The following is a 14927-nucleotide window of genomic DNA, read 5'->3' as shown; positions in this document are numbered from 1 at the left end:
AAGATTTTACCTTCTGATTTGCCCTTTTTTATGAAGTTCAAAACTCTCCAGCGGTGCAGGGATGGAGCTATATCCAGTGATGGTGCATTGAGATTGAACACCATTTCCGTGAGACTGTGCTGACTGTCTGGAGTTCTTGGACATCCAACAATTTTCTAATCCCAAACATTTTTGGGTTTCTGGAGCAGCTCTAATGGGCCTAGACTCACTCCACCAGAGGCAAGCAGCAGGGTCCAGTACAGGTTGAATTGTTACTGGTCAATTGGTCTTTTCAGGAAAAGGCATCTTGCAGCTTGTAGTTTCCCTGTAGTGAGGCAGGAGGTCAGCCATACCTCTGGTGTCAATCAGAGGAGGGGCTGCCTTTTGACGTTTTGGAGAGTAGGGATCCCGCCGATGTGGCTTTCAACAGACTACTTCAAGCAGCCATGTTGGAAGGGCACTGGGTGCTGTGCAGGAAGGTTGGGGTATGGGTGGAGTGGTGATGTGGCACCCTATGTTTAGGCAGAGGGTCCTACCTTCTTGAACTTTCCACACCCACTTAAAAAGCCCTAAACAAAGGAAAGACTGTCTGAACTTTCTAGACCTGAGAGCAATGCTGCTGAAGGGATACCTATCTGGAAGAAGCCCCCTGACTCCACTGCAAGATATTACATAAGGACTTCCAGGCCCCAGCTGGCACCCAGAGACTAGGAGTGTTTCTCCTGGGCCAGTGGTCCTGCTGATAGATGACCTCCATTAAGACTCAACTGCTGACGTCAAGGCCATGGGGTTTGGTGAGCGCCTCAAGGTGAGTCCTCTGCTGGCAGACTGTGGAGAAGATACTAAGGAAGCCCTCCGCGAAGACTGGTATCAGGAGCATAGACAGAGGACCAGGCCGTACCCATGGACCTTTCACCTGCCAATCCTGCAAGTTCTGCTGCATCAGAACCCACACTACAACCACAAACGCCAAACAGAGCTCCAACAACAACCACCTGAAGTGCGTCTTGCTCAACACCCGTTCGGTCCACAGACACGCCATAGAACTTTGGAACCTACTTGACACCACAACTCCAGACGTCGCCTTCCTCACGGAAACCTGGATGAATGCCTCATCTGCACCCGACATCGCCATAGCCATCCCGGACGGATACAAGATCATCCGAAGAGACCGCACCAACAAAACAGGAGGAGGCATCGCGATTGTCCACAAGAACACCATCCGCATCTCGACCTGCTCCGATGACACCATCAGAGACACCGAACACCTCCACTTCCAGATACACTCCGACCCCAAGACAACACTCAGAGGCACCCTCATATACAGACCCCCAGGACCTCATACACAATTTTGCGAAGACATCGCCGACCTTGTCAGCCCACACGCCCTCTCTTCCGAGGACTACATTCTTCTAGGAGACCTCAACTTTCATCTGGAGAATAAGAATGACAACAACACCACCACCCTGCTTGATAACCTCGCCAATCTCGGATTAAAACAGCTAGTGAACACCCCCACCCACTACGCTGGACACACGCTCGACCCAATATTCTCCTCCAGCAAACACATCTCCTTTAACCACACCACAGGACTCCACTGGACGGATCACAGCTGCGTCCACTTCAGCTTCAGAAAGTCAACGACCCACCACCACCCGCAACAGGCTCCCCGCAGAAACTGGAACAAAATTACCCTCGACCAGCTCACCACATCACTGAACCAAAATCCTCCCGCCAGATCAACGGACCCAAATCAAGCAGCCTCTAACCTTGCACAATGGATCACCCACTGCGCCGACGAACCAGCACCCCTGAAAAACCGTCTCATCAGACCACAAAGCAAAAGAGCTACTTGGTTCAATGACAACCTTAAGACCTCCAAAAAGAACTGCCGCACCCTCGAGAAAATCTGGAGAAAAAACCCAACCGCAGACAACATGACCGCCTTCAAGAACGCCACCCACAAACACCACCAGCTGATCCGCACCACTAAGAAGTCAGCATTTAAAAACCGACTAGACAACAACGCCCACAACAGCAAAGAACTCTTCAACATAGTCAATGAGCTCTACAACCCCAGCGCTGGCAACGACATCACTCCCTCTCAAGATTTATGCGACTCACTAGCCTCGTTCTTCCACAGCAAGATCGCAGACATAACAGCTTCAGCGAACTGTCCTCTCCCCCTACCTTCAAACTGAAGCCCCCTACCACCACCCTCCGCGCCTGGACCCCAATCAACACCGAAGAAACCATACGCATAATGAACTCCATCCTTCTACTCCTTCCCCCACCCGCACTCCTTTTGTCTGTGCCTTCTTGCCACCCTCCCGCCTGCAATCCCTTTGCCCGTGCCTTCGTCCTCGTCCCCCGCACTCCCGCTGTCCGTGCCTTCTCACACCCCTGCCCTGCCCGCCCACACTCCCGTTTGCAATGCAATAGGTCTTGTGTAAATGCGAGTCCTATTGCATTGCAAATGCTTGTTGTTATTGAGATGTCACAAACCTGCCTTTATGCTCAGTAGATGCTCATGATGCGGTGGTTGTGTTTTAAAGACAGTGGATAATCTACCTGTTGTATTACAAAACTAACGTGTGTTCGAAGGTTGCCGTGAGGTGGTTTGTTTGGATAGTTCCTGGTCGGTTAAACATGTTTAGTAGTGCTTACTGGATGTCAGCGTGTGCACTGCAGCTCACAGCAGCGGCCTTTTGATTCACTGATAAAAAAATTTGCCACAGTTGCTGTAGTTACTGCTGGCAAAGTCGGTCCTGTCAAAGCATGACTTAATTTGCAAATTTATATCACCATATTTCAAATGCGTTGCAACGGAAACAAACAACAGAAACATGACTTAAAATTCGTCTCTATTCTTGAATTGAGTATGAATAGGATCAATGCTAAATATAGTGATTTATTGTACCCGTGTTCTGTGTCCTTGAAAGGTAAGGACGCAACCTGTACCCCGGCGAGGAGACTGTGGTTATAGCCCTTGGAGACCGACCTCACGATGTAGTGTAGCTTGACTAGGTTTATTAGGAGTGCTGTGTGGATTGTGCATGCCACCAGTACAGGAAGGGAAAGTGAAGACACGAAAAACAAGCATTTGCAATGCAATAGGCCTCGCATTTACTCGAGTTTGGTCACTGCCTGCCTTTTATTTGTTTTAAAAAACAAAACATAAATAAAAAGCATAGTCATTGGCAATGCCAATAGCTCAAACTCGAGTAAATGCGAGACGCATTGCAAAGGCTTGTTGTTATCTACTAGAGGAGAAATGCATAATACCTTTCTTCTTTGACTAAAGGAGAAAAAGAACATTCTGTGAAAATGAACACATTTGATGAAAGTGATTTTTAAAAATTATATATTTTTGTGATTCTGATTCCAAACTCCAAATAGAAAATATACATTTGTGTTCATAATCCCAACAAATGAAACTTTGGCCTAGTAGTCGAATTATTGGAACAGGGGTTTTGTATTCACCTAAGAGCCGAACCATATGTTTCCTTTATTGTGGTTCTAGATGGGCGACTTTACTGCGCAGTGAATGTCACATAACTCAGTTTATTGCATTTAAAAAAGATAAAGAGTAAATACACTTGAGCACATATGTCCACTGTCCAAAAGAGTGACCAGTAAGCACCATAAAAACTCTTGAACTGAGAGCGAGCGAGTCTGAATTGTAAACGTCTGAAGTGATGAATAAACCATTTGGGCTGAGTTGGCCTCTAGCCACGGTTCTGTGTAACAGTCTTAAAGTGAAGCAGCAGTAACTGATATGGGTGACATTAGGTAGCTGAACACTTCTGTAGCCTGGAAATAAAACAGACTCTGAACAGCTCATGTGTAATGTCTGAAGTTAAGGTAACCCGAACCAAATGCCAGTACACCGCAGAGAATGCGCTGCAGTGCTTTCCAAGGCCGGAAGCACGAGCTCTGGAATCTTGTGGTGGAAATGCTTTTGTGCTGATGCTCCTACCATACTGCTTATAAAGTTGCACAATTATGCAAAAGTTTTCAAAAGTGCTATAAGCGAGGCCATTACGCACATGGTCGGCTGTTCCTCAGCCGATTCAGTTCAGTATGCTGGTCGCCAAGTATAGTATGCTTTATTGAGAAATAAAGGCATTAGTGCATGACGAGACGCTTTCACTGAAATGGTGGACATATTTGTAACAGAATGGTTGTGACTTGAGGCATTTGCTTATCTACGTTTAAGCTCTGTAGACTTCTGGGTGAATTACAGGCAACTCTACCGGTTAAAAGTTGCCTAACTTTAGTTAATACTTGAATAAATAAGTGAGGTTTTCTAAAGTGCGAATGCTACCCAGGAAGAGTGTGAAATCTGTACTGGGGTAATAATCCTAGGTGTCTACGTCTCCTGGTCAGGTATACTGAGGACTAATCCTATAAGTGAGCCATATCCCTGAAAAATCACAGAACAATTTAGAACAGTGAATAAAGGTATAGGTTAGTCGAAAAAAAGTATGTATCTTAGTTTCAAAGTAATATTCAGGTAATTCCATTTCTATTAGGTAAAACAAAGTGATTTTATAATTCTATTTTAGTATTGGTATTGTAATCCTTAGTGCACTTCAGACCTCATTGGCATTATGTAGAAATTTGTGAGGTAGGACCGGCCAACATGGGTTTTGCCCTCTGTTGCTGCACGACTGGGACTTTTCAAGGCTGTATATAAATAGCATGCATATGCATGTAATTCAATAAAGAAATCAGTGTGTAGAACCAAATTATTGCAAAAAAGAGGAAACAAAAAAATCAGTATTTGTCAGATATTACGTCATAGTAACCAAAATAATTTGACAATATTGTGTGTTAACACGGCACACATGAGTAATCCTGATGAAATTTAAATTATAAATCGGCAATGCAGTGGTAGCGCAGGTGTATATTAAAGGTATGTAGAGCTAAAGAGAGCTTTGGTAATGGTGTTATTTGTCTTCTGAAATATGGTCCAGAAAGGGTTTACCCAAAAAATCAGCAGGTTCAAACCTAGGTAACAAGAATTACCTCATTCTAACAAAATGGAACCACGCTAAACTGACCATGAAAGCCACCTATTGGGTCACATTAAATATTGAAATTGCACTCAAAATCCTGTGCACCATTGTAGGAAAGTGGATTATTAGTAGTGGCAAATATCCATCTGCCACTGGTAGTAAGGCCACTAACACAGTCTAGGGCTCAGAATAGGGCTCAGAAAAGTATTTCCATGATCCACCCTTGGTAGCTTGGCTGCGAGCATGCAGGCTTAACTTCAGAGACAGCTATGTAAAGAATTTAAAACACCAATTCAGTAAATAATTAAGACGTAACACACAATAGAAATCTAGCACCAATTTTTTTTAAAAGTAGGAAATATTAGTATCTTTGAAATGACACCAAAATGAAAAAAAATCCAAAGTGGGGAACCGACGATATGAATATTTAAAGATTTAGCACTATATAGCACATAGAAATCCATAGCACCTATTGGGACATCTGGTCGTGCTAGACTGAGACAAAGTCAAAGTTTTTGACCGACAACAATGGAGCCCTGTGTAGCCACCCCTCGCAGTAGGTCTCGCTCAAAGTTTTTACCTTCTGACTCCGAAACGTTTCGGTAGCTTTTCTTTCTGGGGTCCCTCGAAGCTCTCAGCCAGTCTGGATTTGGTGAGGGTTCGCCGGCTTGCTGTGCCCTGAGCTCCTGGTCAAACGTATGGAAGTGAGACTTCTGGAGCTTTCCAGCGGAACGAACCAGAGATCCAGGCCGGCTTGCGGTTGAAGGTGGGCAGCTTGACTCTCGCGGTTGGTCCCAGTCATCTGTCCTACGTTCGGACTTAAAAACCTTTACAGAGCTTTTTCTTCATGGGTCCCTTGCTGCTCTTCACTAGGCCACCTTTGGTGAGGGTTTGTCGGCTTGGGTTTCAGTCACTTGCCGGTCAAACTCTGGAAGTCGGACCTCTGGAACTTTTCAGAAGGACGATACTGGACGTCAGGCCGACTCGCAATTGAAAGTCACCGGCTTGGCTGGCCAGGTCTAGTCGGTCCACTAATGGAGTTTTTTTTACAAAGTTGCTCCAAACTTCTGAAGAATTCTGTACTTCTTCCTGAAGTTCCTTTGAGGGTCCCAAAGTGACCGAAACAAGATGATCTTTGATATTTGGGACTTCACTTCCCACAATGTACTCGGACAAAACCCTTACAAATCCACTGGTAGTACTCCAAGCTGGGGAGTCTTGGTGGTGATGGTCCAGGTGAGCTCTGTTAACCTGTAGCTTGCAGGGAGTTCACTCTTTAGTCCCTTTGAAGCAGGTTTGATCCACAGGGCTGTAGTTCAAGGTTGTGCAGCAGCTGCAGTCTTCAGAGTGCAGAGCCTTGTTGGTACAAGTCGAACTTCTCAGCATGGACATTTCTTCTTTTTCAAGCAGCAGATCTAAGAGACTCTGCCCCTCTCAGATACTTATCTTAAGTTGTCTAGGTCAGGCAGGAGGGCACTCCTGTCCAATGAGGTGCAGTGCAAACCCCCAGAGTATGACCATATCCTCCAAAGTGTGGCACTATAGTCTACCACAGAGCACCACGTCTTCAAAATTCAACATGGCTGATTTTTCAGCAGAGAGGCACGAGCTGGCTAAACCAACCTCCAGGATGGTTCATCTCCCCCTCTCTTGCATCTGCTAGTTCCTTCCTTAATCCTGCCACCTGGCTGGGTTCAAAGAGTAGGGATGTAAATAAAACTGGCTTCTCCTGCCTGTCTCCTCCTTCTATTGAAGATTGTTTACGACCCCTCACCCTGCTCTGGCATTCCTATGTAGCAGAACCCTGCCCTCCCAGAACGACTCTCTAACCCCACGGGCTATGTATGACCTCTTCAAAGCAGCCTGGCTAATCCACTTGAGGCAGAATATTGGTTTACAGACAAGGAAGTCTTATAACTTCTTGTCTATACATTTTAGGATAAAGTTAACAATAGCATATTGTTGGATTTATCAATAGCATTCTAGTGAATCCTTGAAAAATATTTTAAGGATTCTCCTGGAGGAAATTATTAGTTAATAACTTCTTGCCATGTTAACCTATGTGGCTGGGAATCTGCAATGGGGAAAATTTACTGGGCAATTTCTCCAACACCACAGCCTATGAAACGACTTTTATAAGGACACTGCCTATAGCTACAGAAGTCTCCACCCCTTGAACACCCAGGGGAGACTTAAGGGGTTCTGAATATGGTTAAATATTGCCGATCCTCACTTTACATTGCTCCTAGTGCAATAGTCAATTTTGGGATGCACTTTACTGCAATGTTGGGAGGGAAATGTGCAATTTCACTAACCCCAGGGCATATAAAACATAATTTATAAGAGTCCTCCTTATAAGTACCAGCACCGCCCCCCCCCCACTATCCCGGGGCACCGAGGGGAGACCCTGGGGGTATCGAATATGCCAAAATATTGTAGTCTATTAAGTGCCCCAAACACCAAAGTCGAGTTTGGGTATAATTTGCATTTTAAAAGTAGTCCTGCAAACAGGTACTGCTTTTAAACTGACCTCAGGCTTCAGCAGGGCACACATGCAAGTGCAGAAAGGCTGCTGGCCTCTAAACTGCCATACCCCATTATATACTAGGGCCTAAAGGTAGTTTTAATCCCCCTGCCCTATTATGTAGTTTGGCCTTATAGAGGAGGTCATGCTAATCTTAGGGGTACCCTAACCCATAGTGTACCCTAGAGTATGTAGGTGTTTTAACTGTATTCTAAGTGTCTTTTCAGCATTGCACTGGCCCTGGGCAGTCAGAGCCCAGGGTCAGTCAGTCAGTTACCACTAGTACCAGTCAGAAAAAAATGGGGGTGCCCAGGGCACAAAATGACTTTGCAGCAACCATACATACTGTTTACTGGAGTTGGGCACAGTCTTCCCTGTGAATCCATGCCCCAGGCAGACCAACCAACCAGAGCCCTGAGATCTGCAAATGCCTACTGGATCCTCCAACTGAAATTTTAATTGCTGTACCAAAAGGACAGACCCCTCTGAGTTCAAGATCCAGTATTCTGGAACACTCTTAATTCAAAATAGACTGCAGAAATAAAGTACCTATGATCATTGTTCCCTGTAAGGTGCGTGCGCAAGCACCTGTCTGTCCTTAAGCGTGCAGTGTGGCGTTTGAAGCGCGCACAGCGGTAGATTAGTTCAGCAGCAAGTGCCTCCTGCACTTGCTGCATTTCTTTTGTTGAAAGGGCGCGGCTGCAGGGCAGATTGTGTGCCTTTGTGAAAGTATTCATGTTAACTGCAGCATCCATCATGCGCTGCAATTAACATGATTACTTTCACAAAGGCACACAATCTGCACCGCAGCCACGCCCTTTTAACAAAAGAAATCCAAAAAGTCTACAATCAAGACGTGTGCTTTCAGAATCACCTGAAAGCACACGTCGTGCTTGTAGACTTGCTGCATTTCTTTTGTCAATAGAGCAGGCCAGATTGTGTGCTGAGCTCTATTAACAAATGAAATGAGCAAGATGACAAGCTTTGATTCACAGGATGCTGAGCAGACGTAAGGCTAGAGCTGCTTTCTCAGCTCGAAAGACAGCAGTTCTAGCCTTAGCCACAACCTTGCCCACAAGTACAGAAGCATTTTTAATATTATATACAAAGAAATCCTAGCTATTGCTTATTTATCTTATGCAATTTACAATCTATGACAAAGCCAATAACCCTGGCTTGTTGTAGGTGTAATGTTACTCATTGTGTTATATATTTATATATCTGGATGAATGGACAGACGTAGCAATATACCAGTGGGGCCGCACACTATGCTAAGTACAGATTTTTTGCGTAAGTGTTTTAACTCACTCCCTTAGTTACATTAGTCAGGCCCGTATGAAAGACCACCCCCAGTTTTTTCATCCCACTTAAAGCCCGGACTACAAGCATGACGTGCTTTGTTGTGCCATCCCGTGGTGTCAACAGACTTACTTCATGCCTGTGACTCGCTACGCCAGAGAGCGGACAGACACAGAAAGTAACCCCAAACCCAAGGGTTTAAGTGGGCCCGGTCAGACACAGAAAGTAAACTCATGCCCAAGGCTTTAAGTGGGCAGGGTCCTGCTGGCGGTGCTCAGCAGGTGCCGAGACGCAGAGGCGCAACTAGACTCAAACCTCGGGTGGGGGGCTAACACTCCCAGCCGGGGCTGGCCCTAGCACTGGTTGCACATGGTGCAACAGTCTTTTTTGGCCCACCCTCCCCATGTCCTCCTCCATGAATTACCTCATTACTACTCACCAGCAATGCACCTCATGTCTCTATAGCACCTTTCTGAGAAACATTTCATTTTTTTATAGCGCTACTCATGGTTTACTCATACTCAGTTCTCTGATCTGCAAGGTACACGTTCTTTGTAGCAGGCACATTAACCTTCTACACTGTGTGGGTGGCAGAGTGCCTGTGTGAGCGCACAGTGAGCAATGTGACAGTGTGAGAGTAGGGTAAAAGGAAAGACTGCAGGTTGAGTGAGGTTACCATATGAATTTGGTTGCAGCTGTAAGTGCTGAGTGGGATGAATGAATGCATGGTTAGTGATGAAATTAAGTGAAATAAAATGAAAGGTAGATTTATAGAGCGCGATTGCTGCCCGGGGGCGTCCAAGCGCTAGGTGATGGGCTTGTTTGAGTGAGATTGCAGATTGATCAGTGAGGGGGACAGGTGAGTGAAGTGTCACATGAGTGCAAGGTGAGTAGTGTGCTCGTGTGACTGCAGGGTGAGGTATCTGGAGACCAGCACAAGTGTGTTTTGAGTGTAGAGTGATCACTGAGAGTGCAGGGTGGGCAGGTGAATGGTGTGAGTGCATGGTGATCAGTGTGAGTGCATTGTGATAGTTGTAAGTGCAGGGTGAACGTGAAGATGAAGGACGAAAATGAGGAGTGACTTGTCTGAATGCAGGGTGCATTCCCAGACACTTGAAGTAACTCAGCATGTTATTTACGGCGGTGTTGGGTTTCAGATATAAGTTAAACTATGGCTATTAATCAGGGATTGAGGGTGGAGGAAATAATCTGCTGCTCCAGCATCAAACTTGCACTCTTATGATTGCGTTTGCCAGCTCCTCATTTTGATGTACCAGACGGTACAAAAATAAACTACCACCCAAGCCGTATCTTCAGCACTTATCTGTGCATTCTTCGAACGGCAAATATAAATAGAAAGCACTTTTAATTGTGTTCTAGGGCTGCCTGAATGTTCCATGACTGATAATTAAAGGGAACAAAAACAGAAAAGTCACATTAAAATGAATACATACTTTTTTATTTATAATCCTTTGTAGTGTCAAGATGAGGTCTTTGCAAGCTCTTTAAACAACACATGGCTGGCATTTTTCCTTTTGCCACTACTACTTTATATTCCTTTTTATGAAATGCATTCTCACACTACTGCAGTAAATGTAAAATACAAAATGTAAAAAATAGGCGGAGCAGTGGTCCAGGGGGTACTGGAATCAGAAAAAAACGACGCCTCGATAACCAGTTTACAAAGGTATGCAAGTATGCAAATGGCCTTTAAAGACGTGTTAAAAACTCAGGCGTGCCGGAAATAAGACTCCAGACACTGCCCAGCCGAGCCCGCCTGGGTTGAAACACACGACGGGTGGGGAGGCTGAAGAACCTTTAGCCCTATGACCGTTGCGCACCTGCCTAAATGGGTCCCTATCAGGCTCTTCAATTTTGCCCTCCCAGGGTGAAAAAACAAAAATCTTTACTCTGCGGCAGTACCATCCTTCACTGCCTTTTATGTAACTACAAAGAGATTTGGTATAGTTCTTTCAGAAGCATTTGCAATGTTAGATACAACGAAAGCATAGTTGATGCTTATTTATCATTGCAAATAAGAAGCATTAGCAAAGCCAATAGTCCTGGCTTGTTAGTGTAATGTTACTTGTATTAGAGAGATCAGAATTTTCTCTAGTGAAGGTTTAAGGTTAGCGCAGAGGGTTAATATGCCTGCTGCAAAGAACGTGTACCATGCAGGTCACAAAGTACATAGAATGAAAATTGGTTAGCGGATTATTACTTTTGTCAGAGATTGTTACTTGCAGTTTAGAAGTTAAAATCCTAATATAGAACAGTAGAACAGTAAGCTATTACCTGTCATCAAAGAACTTCATGCATACTGCAAGGTATACATTAGAGCATTGTGATTTTTTTCCCCCATCTATTCATTGTCCTAATGTTTCAAATAGGGTTTATTTGGGTGCAAAGCGATTCTTATTAAAGAGAAACCCTAAATATGGTGTTACATTTTAAATTCGGAGTTTGTGCTTCTCCAGACAAAGCACTCTTAAACTATACTACCTATCCGTATGAATGACATGTCACTCCTGTACCTTGCATCCTCTGTCATATGTAACATTTCTTATACACTGATTTACATACCTATGATTGATTGTCTCTGTTTAGAGTGAGTGGTAATGGAGACCTTGACGGGCACTGTTGAAGGGTTATAGTGAAGGAATCACTGACGGGGTGGTCATTGGGGGGCACCAACTAAATTGTCACAAAGGGTGCCACCAGCGCTAAGGCCGGCCCTGTGTGGGTCATATTGTGTGCCTTTGAGAAAGTATTCATGTTAATTGCAGCACATGACTTGACCTGCATTTAACATGAATACACACACAATCTGCACTAATATTTGTCGCTGCACCCACATGCACGGTCGGTTTCCTGGTGCACATAGCCTTGGCTGCAGCGCACAGAGACCTTACAATGGCACACACAGAGGAAAAAAATTAGAGGGAACATTGCCTATGATACAGGGAACCTCTGTAAACCTGAAACTCTTTTGTTAACCAAGTATGTCAAGGAAAGGACAACCACTGTGTAGATCAGTGGTTATACCATCCTGTTGACCAGTATGAATGAGTAAAATATAATTTGCCATCCATCCACTTTCCGTTACCATCCAGAAAAATCCAGCCTACTGCACTAACATGAAAATAGGGTGAGTCTTCTAACTCTACATCATGGATGTACCAACACCCCTCGACAACAAAATTCCACACTAAAATGCAAAGGCCCCTCTCAAGCCTATCATTCATGCGGCGGGAGACAGGAGGCAGAGTCCTGAAACCCGCTATGAAGGGACTTTTGAAGGTTTAGTATGACTAATAGTCTCAAATTGCATGTGGACCTGACTTGAAGCTTGTACCACGGATAAACTCCATACAAGTAAATGCATGGTACGTATTTATTATCATTGCTATTTTTTGCACAATTAGAGTAGAGTGCCACAGAGAATGGTCCTGAGGAATGCCAAGAACCTTTTGGTCTACGGAGGCAGAAGAATGTTGACCGAGTTCTAATAGGGAAATAATCCATAACCCTATTTTTATTTGGCTTAATTTAACCTATCCTCTCGGGGTATCAATTAAAGATTGACCTTGCCCACCAGGAATCAGTTTTAACTCCTTAACTGCGGCGCAAATTCCGCTGCGGTGCAGGAGTTCTATTGAGTGGGCGGGGCCGCGTCGGCCAACAGACGTGTGCAGCACTACTGAGGTAGTGCTCACGGCGGCCGTTGGCAGACGCACGCACGCAAGGGGTTAACTCCCACTTAGCTATGTTTTGTTTTGCACTCTGCCCCTCATTCATAGCCCTAGATTGGATGACATAAAAACACCTTGCGCTCATCTCCTACGGGCGAGTTGTGGCCCACACTGGGTACCTTGCGGTTCCAGTGTAAAGAGAGAACCCAATGGTAAAGCATGTCAGCCCAGGGTGAGTGAGGGTCTTCGTCTTAACAAAAGTGCTTTCCTTCCCCTCTCTCCACTTGTACTTGTGTTTTTTCACAATACACCATCTGGTTACCTTTTTGTGAGATAGATACTAAAATGCATGTCACCTGGTGCGATGAAGGCCTCCGATTTGGTTCAGACTGTAATTGCCTGAATGTGTATGAATCAGTCAATCCCCCCTTTCCTTTCCTTCATCTCCCGAAAGAGGCAGATATTGCCTTAGTGCTTTCCAGACTGGACTATTCTAATGCCCTTTATTTGGGCATTAATAAGGGTCTTGTGTGTCTTCTGCAGCTAGTGCAGAATACAGCAGCCAGGCTAAATAAATACCACTCAGTCTCAGTTTCTCTACGCAAGCTGCACTGACTCCCTTCAAATCGAAGATTTTTGTTCAAGGCTCTTTGTCTTCCTCACAAGGCTTTTTATGACCTAGGCTCAGATAGTATGAACGGGCTTTTTCAGTGCTATTTCCCTCTAAACAGTTTTGATAGGCCAGTAAAAATCTGCTGGTAATGCCTAGGTTTAAGAGAGTTAGATGGGGAGGCAGATCCTTCTCTGTCGCTGCTGCCAGGCTCTGGACAAGTCTCACTCTCTGTTCCACAAAACTCTGAAGACCTTGCTTTTTACAGATACTGCAGTTTGAGCCCTACTTTTATTTCTGCCCGACAGCCCCTCCAGCAGCGCCTTGAAGCCTCCGGGCAAAGTTTGCGCTTTAGAAAATTAATATTAATTCATTCATTTATTCCTTTCATCCTTACCTCTACTAAATATACCTTAATTATATATATATTAACAATGGCAGAATCAGCTGAGTAGTATGCAGGATTCCAACACGGATTTCTATCACCATATTCCTGGGTGAATTCTAAAGCTGAAATGTGTAAATGAATTCAAAACATCTTTCTGAACATTATAAAGCTATTATATTCTAACAAAGGTCGAAACGACTTCACAGTATCCATTGTGATTCTTAAATGAGCCAAAGATATCTATTTCTTCATAGTGGTTACTTTGAAGCAGTTAAACATGTCATGGTAGAATTAAAAAAATGCCTCTTTTTGCAGATACCATTTTGTATGTCAGAATATTAGAAAATGTAAAGAAAAAATAGAACAATGTAAAGAAATAGAATATTGTGCTAATAATATCTTACATTGAGTGAATAGTTGGATTGCCCTTTCCACTCCACCCCCCCTGGGGAACAAGTAGCTGTTCTAGCAGTCTCATATTGTTTTAAGAAATCCAAATGTTTGCTGAATGTTGCAGCTTCAGGGCAGCGTATGCTTAGGGACACCTTGCTGTTTTACTGCTTTTGTATGTTTGTTATGAGCAAAATTAGCTCACGTTTAAGTTCTATGTACGGCTCGCTCATACATGTACCAGCATTGTTTTGGGGTGCTAATGCTTCTTTTATTCTTCTTTAGATAAAGATACAGATATTACAGTGAAGGACCACTCCGATGGCTTGTGTCTGCGGGATACACTGAGTATTGCGTCTACGGACTCCTTTGTCTCGGCCGCAGAGGTAGGAACGCTGATAAAAAGAGTATAATGTGGTTTTAATCAAAACATTGACATTCATAATGATTAACCAATACATCTTAGTACGAGAATTGACCTCCTGCAAAGTTGTTCTGAGTGCCATGGACATAATAACGCAAGAACACTGTACATGAAATTACCAATTGCGTGGGGTTTCGATTTTTCCTGGGTGAGGCATGTTAACACCTCACTATGGATTACTTGGTGAAATTAAAACCGGGTAAAAATGTGAGGTCGGTGTCGCATTTGTGCATAATTCGTAATCCCGATTTTGCTGCCATCTCCTCCATTTGGGATTACCAGGGCATTCAGCATAGTGCCCTTTGCACGGTGCTAACCGCTGAGCTTCTGAGGTAGATCACTGGACTCAATATTTGGACTGCAGCCTTCCTTGTAACCAGGTGTGGGTCCTCCTCTGGGGCGTAAGAGCTTTGCCCCACCAGCGGAGGCGCCATGGCATAATTAAACAAGCATTAGAAATGCAATCGGGCTCGGATTTATTTGAGTTTGAGCTAATGGCATTGTAAATGCCAATGTCTTTTTGCCATGTGTTATGGAGTGTGTGCATGTGGTGTGTAGTGGAATTATGTGGGTTAGATTGTAATTTTACCAATGGTTGCA

At 44.3% G+C, this 14927-nt stretch overlaps 1 protein-coding gene across 1 annotated transcript in view; it reads left to right on the top strand.

Annotated features, from left to right (window-relative positions):
* Positions 1-14927, top strand: part of MIGA1 (mitoguardin 1) — a 694793-nt gene that overhangs the window by 363399 nt on the left and 316467 nt on the right. The window contains exon 8 of the mRNA XM_078659267.1: positions 14189-14289. Within this exon, the coding sequence (XP_078515393.1) occupies positions 14189-14289 (101 nt within the window). The remainder of the gene's footprint in view (positions 1-14188; positions 14290-14927) is intronic.

Source organism: Lissotriton helveticus, chromosome 1_1, assembly GCF_964261635.1.
Source record: "Lissotriton helveticus chromosome 1_1, aLisHel1.1, whole genome shotgun sequence".
In the NCBI taxonomy this organism is placed as follows: Eukaryota; Metazoa; Chordata; class Amphibia; order Caudata; family Salamandridae; genus Lissotriton; species Lissotriton helveticus.
Note: the sequence above shows the minus strand (reverse complement) of the source record. Positions and strands in the feature narration are given on the sequence as shown.